This window comes from Adelges cooleyi, unplaced genomic scaffold (assembly GCF_023614345.1).
Source record: "Adelges cooleyi isolate 19-005CV unplaced genomic scaffold, UGA_ACOO_1.1 ACOO_flye_CR_arks_rails_tigmint_CR_PRNA_651, whole genome shotgun sequence".
Lineage (NCBI taxonomy): Eukaryota > Metazoa > Arthropoda > Insecta > Hemiptera > Adelgidae > Adelges > Adelges cooleyi.
In genome coordinates, this window is record NW_026096352.1 from 5,292,225 (window position 1) to 5,296,832 (window position 4,608).

Genomic DNA, 4,608 nt, shown 5'->3' on the forward strand with positions numbered 1-4,608 from the left:
GAAAAAGAAAAAAAAGTATTTTGAAGTGGTATATTTCAGCATTATATTGTTTTTAAGTTAGAATTTTTTTAATGTAAAATTAAAATTTCCCATGTTATTATCAAGTGCCAATACAAATATCATTAGGCAGTACTACGAGTTGACCTAGAGACCTGACATTTTAGGGTTTTTTTTTAATATGCTACCATCAATTGAAAGGTTAAAGCATAAAAAAAATAAAAACATGAAAAATAACTGTTTAATAAGTTTAATCATAAATATAGCTATAAAAGTCATAACTCATAAGTGAAATAATTCTGAAAATATATTAAATAAATTGAATATTCAAAACAGTTTCGGTTAGGTACCTTATTTACAATAACCGATGCATACTAATGTCGATAATAATCGTCTAAATATGTGATTAGCCTCGATGTTTGTTAATTCCGATAAAAGATGTTAATACTAGTACAGTAATGAGCAAATAGGGGTATGATCATAAAGTAAACTAATTATAGAAATTGTTATTGTTCAGTTAATTTAATGCAAACAAATTTCGACCTATAAAAGATACTTAATAATCAAGGAGGGCATCATAATACTTTCGTATCGCTAAGTTCAATCAGCTTACATTTCAGTACGTTTAGAGAAATCAGTAAAAATGTCTTTTTCGAGTTCATTTGTTGTAATGTGCTTCGGCTTGGCACTATTGAATGTTTTTTCAGTAGATGCGACGCCATTAACAGATGTTACATACACTGCAGTAAGTTAGTTTTAAATTTAATACAATTGTTTTGTCAATTACCTTAATGGTATGCGTATACCACGTTGATTAATAAAAAAGAACATACCTAAACTTCACTTATTTTACAGTTTTACTTATAACTGTGACTTCAGGTAGTTTCTAAGTGAGAAAAATAAACCTATATCAACTTTATTCTGAATACCAAATATGGGATTCGATATTGATAGTCTATGGGTAAAATACTTAAAAAAAGAAATTCAAATTTTAAGGGGAACGGAAAGCGCTATATATTAAGGATGAAGCATACACAATATTTGACATAAATTGATTTAGTAATAATTTTAAGTATGTCGAATAATGTACAAATATATTAAGTTTTTCTAGTATACAACTTTTAAAGTTATTTTTATTCATTAGGCGAAAGATAAAAATGATTTTTGTAGAATAATTTCCATTCCCCTTAAAATAGGTAACACCGGCACACAAAAAAAATAAAGTAGAATGTGCATTTCACCGGACCTACCTACGGGTACGTATTTTGGTGCGCTGAATCCGAATTCAAGGTCAGTTTGACCCCTACACCCTCGAAATTTCGAGAAAACTTCGAAAAACCGCAAACATGATGAAAATCGGCAGTTTTAATGATAAAAAAATTTTTTGGAACTAAACTAAGCGTGGTTTTTATGTATTTCGATCCGCTGAATATGAATCGAAACTTTATTGAGACCACGAGCCGTTTTAAATGTAAAAAAATCACACAAACCCTCCAAAATTCCGAAAAAAGTAATTTTTTTTCTTTTTTCACTCTTGTTTCTGACTTTTGAAGACTAAATTGCTTGTGCCTGTAACCAGGGCATCTCCACGTGGTGACGGTGGGCAACAGAACCATCTGGCAGAGTCCCTGGGTTAACGGCGTGTGTGCCGTCATAGCAGGTACAAGTGATAAGTACTTTACGATGCAGGGAGTCGGAAACCCAGTATCGGCGTCTGGTTAGGGTGAGGAAGCAGGCCCGCAAGCGTCGTCATCCAGCGACTGCAGCTCTTCAGAAGTGGGAAACTTGGCTACTGGAGAGTATACTATTACAAGAAGTAATTCTCATATGTGTAATAAAAGTCCTGATTCATTTTGTTACATTTGTGGAGAATTCAATTTGGAAAGGAATCGAAGATCGTTTTCTGATAAGATCAAACAAATTTATGAAGAATGTCAATTGTTTTCTGTTATGAATGGTCTTTTTTACAATTTTTTTGAATTTTTCCAGCTCTAGAGGGTGAATAGACTAAAAAAATTAAGATGCGAATTGAAGACATCAAAAGATATAAAATTTTATTTGAATTGGACCAGAAGAAGTTTTTTTTATCATGAAAACTATATTTTTTCGGAATTTTCGAGAGTTTTGTGTGATTTTTTCACATTTAAAACGGCTCGTGGTCTCAATAAAGTTTCGATTCATATTCAGCGGATCGAAATACATGAAAATCACGCTTAGTTTAGTTCCAAAAAATTTTTTTATCAATAAAACTGCCGATTTTCATCATTTTTGCGGTTTTTCGAAGTTTTCTCGAAATTTCGAGGGTGTAGGGGTCAAACTGACCTTGAATTCGGATTCAGCGCACCAAAATACGTACCCGTAGGTAGGTCCGGTGAAATGCACATTCTACTTTATTTTTTTTGTGTGCCGGTGTAATCATTAACTCTATTTTTTTAGAATGCTGCATATAATTCTGTATTACCTGAAGTAAATGGTGTTTTACCGAACTCAGCATACAAAAACGGTTTAACAACCAACAATGGATTGGTAAGAATAATAAGTATTATCGTTTGACTATTATTGAAACTAAGAATACCATAATGTTTACTAATTTTTGTTGATGTACATTATTTTATTCTAATTTACTCGTTATAATTGGACTATGTAAAAGCTTTGAACATTTTTTTTGTTAAATAGGTAGATGCGGCATCCAACAAAGTAAGTTTAGTTTAAGACTTAAGTAGCCGTTATTTTGTCTATTCCCGTAATGCTATACGTATTTTTGACTAATAAAGCAAACACATATAAACTTGACTTATTTTACAGTTTTACTTATAACTGTGACTTCAGGTAGTTTCTAAGTGAGAAAAATAAACCTATATCAACTTTATTCTGAATACCAAATATGGGATTCGATATTGATAGTCTATGGGTAAAATACTTAAAAAAAGAAATTCAAATTTTAAGGGGAACGGAAAGCGCTATATATTAAGGATGAAGCATACACAATATTTGACATAAATTGATTTAGTAATAATTTTAAGTATGTCGAATAATGTACAAATATATTAAGTTTTTCTAGTATACAACTTTTAAAGTTATTTTTATTCATTAGGCGAAAGATAAAAATGATTTTTGTAGAATCATTTCCATTCCCCTTAAAATAGGTAATCATTAACTCTATTTTTTTTAGAATGCTGCATATAATTCTGTATTACCTGAAGTAAATGGTGTTTTACCGAACTCAGCATACAAAAACGGTTTAACAACCAACAATGGATTGGTAAGAATAATAAGTATTATCGTTTGACTATTATTGAAATTAAGAATACCATAATGTTTACTAATTTTTGTTGATGTACATTATTTTATTCTAATTTACTCGTTATAATTGGACTATGTAAAAGCTTTGAACATTTTTTTTGTTAAATAGGTAGATGCGGCATCCAACAAAGTAAGTTTAGTTTAAGACTTAAGTAGCCGTTATTTTGTCTATTCCCGTAATGCTATACGTATTTTTGACTAATAAAGCAAACACATATAAACTTGACTTATATTATAGTTTTTATTTCTATACTTTAATAAATGACCAAAGATATTTAAATATTTTTTTCTATACCACTCTCTCTTATGGAAGTAGTATAGTTAAGACTTTTGGCATATAAGTGGCCCATAATATCATACTTAGTCTAACCAGGGGACATTTCACTCATGCTTATATGTATACCAAATACATTTTACACTTTTGTAAGCTACATACTAACTGAAGTAATCGAAGTCAAATGTTGTATACAACTTGTAAATTATAATTTTTCAGAATTATTTAGATACTGGTATTGACAGTGTAACAAAGAACACGGCATACTCAAGCTCAGTAACAACCATTGATGTATGTATTATCATTAGACTGCTATTGAAAATAAAAAATTACAATAGTGTCTAATTTATATTAGTTTGTGTATTTTGTTTTGTTTTACTATTTATAATTCGAGTAAAATGAAGTAAACAAAATTAACAAGTTGTAATATATTGATCAAAACGTACATTGATTGACTTAATTCAGAGGCAAAACAATTAATTAATACAAATTGTTGTAGAGACTTTTTCAGTCAATTATTTGTTGCTTTACAATTGTTCGGATAATTATCGTACATAAAATACGTTATCATATTTATTATATTATTACATTTAATACAAATTACATTTTTCAACTGAGTTGTCTTCATTATATTTATATTTTTTTTCCAGAATGAACCATTATTAGCCGTTCGGTCTCCCGGCGTACTCGATACTATGATGTATGATACTTCTAAATTAATGGGTGACATGGATAGTTACGCCAAAGCCAAGACATATAACATGCTCTAATTTGTCTGATTGAGAACATTTAAGAATATTTCAATGAAACCTGATTTGTAACCATTTGTTATTTACTATAATTACTAGTATATATCATTAATAATAAATATTCAGAATTATCATAAAACATTTTTTTTGTGATTGTAATTTATTTCCTTATTATAAATTCGGCTTAAACATTAAATGAAATTGGTACAATATATAATTATATTAAAAACTGTGTGGGTTGTTGCCATCGAACACTTAAGTTCGTAGTTATAGTTTATTTTCGAC

At 29.4% G+C, this 4,608-nt stretch overlaps 1 protein-coding gene across 1 annotated transcript; it reads left to right on the forward strand.

Moving 5' to 3' along the window:
• Positions 1 to 631: 631 nt before the first annotated feature.
• On the forward strand, positions 632 to 4,344 carry LOC126844761 (uncharacterized). The gene is made up of 5 exons (XM_050583160.1): positions 632 to 742; positions 2,434 to 2,523; positions 3,410 to 3,430; positions 3,794 to 3,865; positions 4,225 to 4,344. Exons 1-5 carry the CDS (start codon positions 641 to 643, stop codon positions 4,342 to 4,344), a joined length of 405 nt encoding a protein of 134 aa, XP_050439117.1. The 5' UTR covers positions 632 to 640.
• Positions 4,345 to 4,608: the final 264 nt, after the last annotated feature.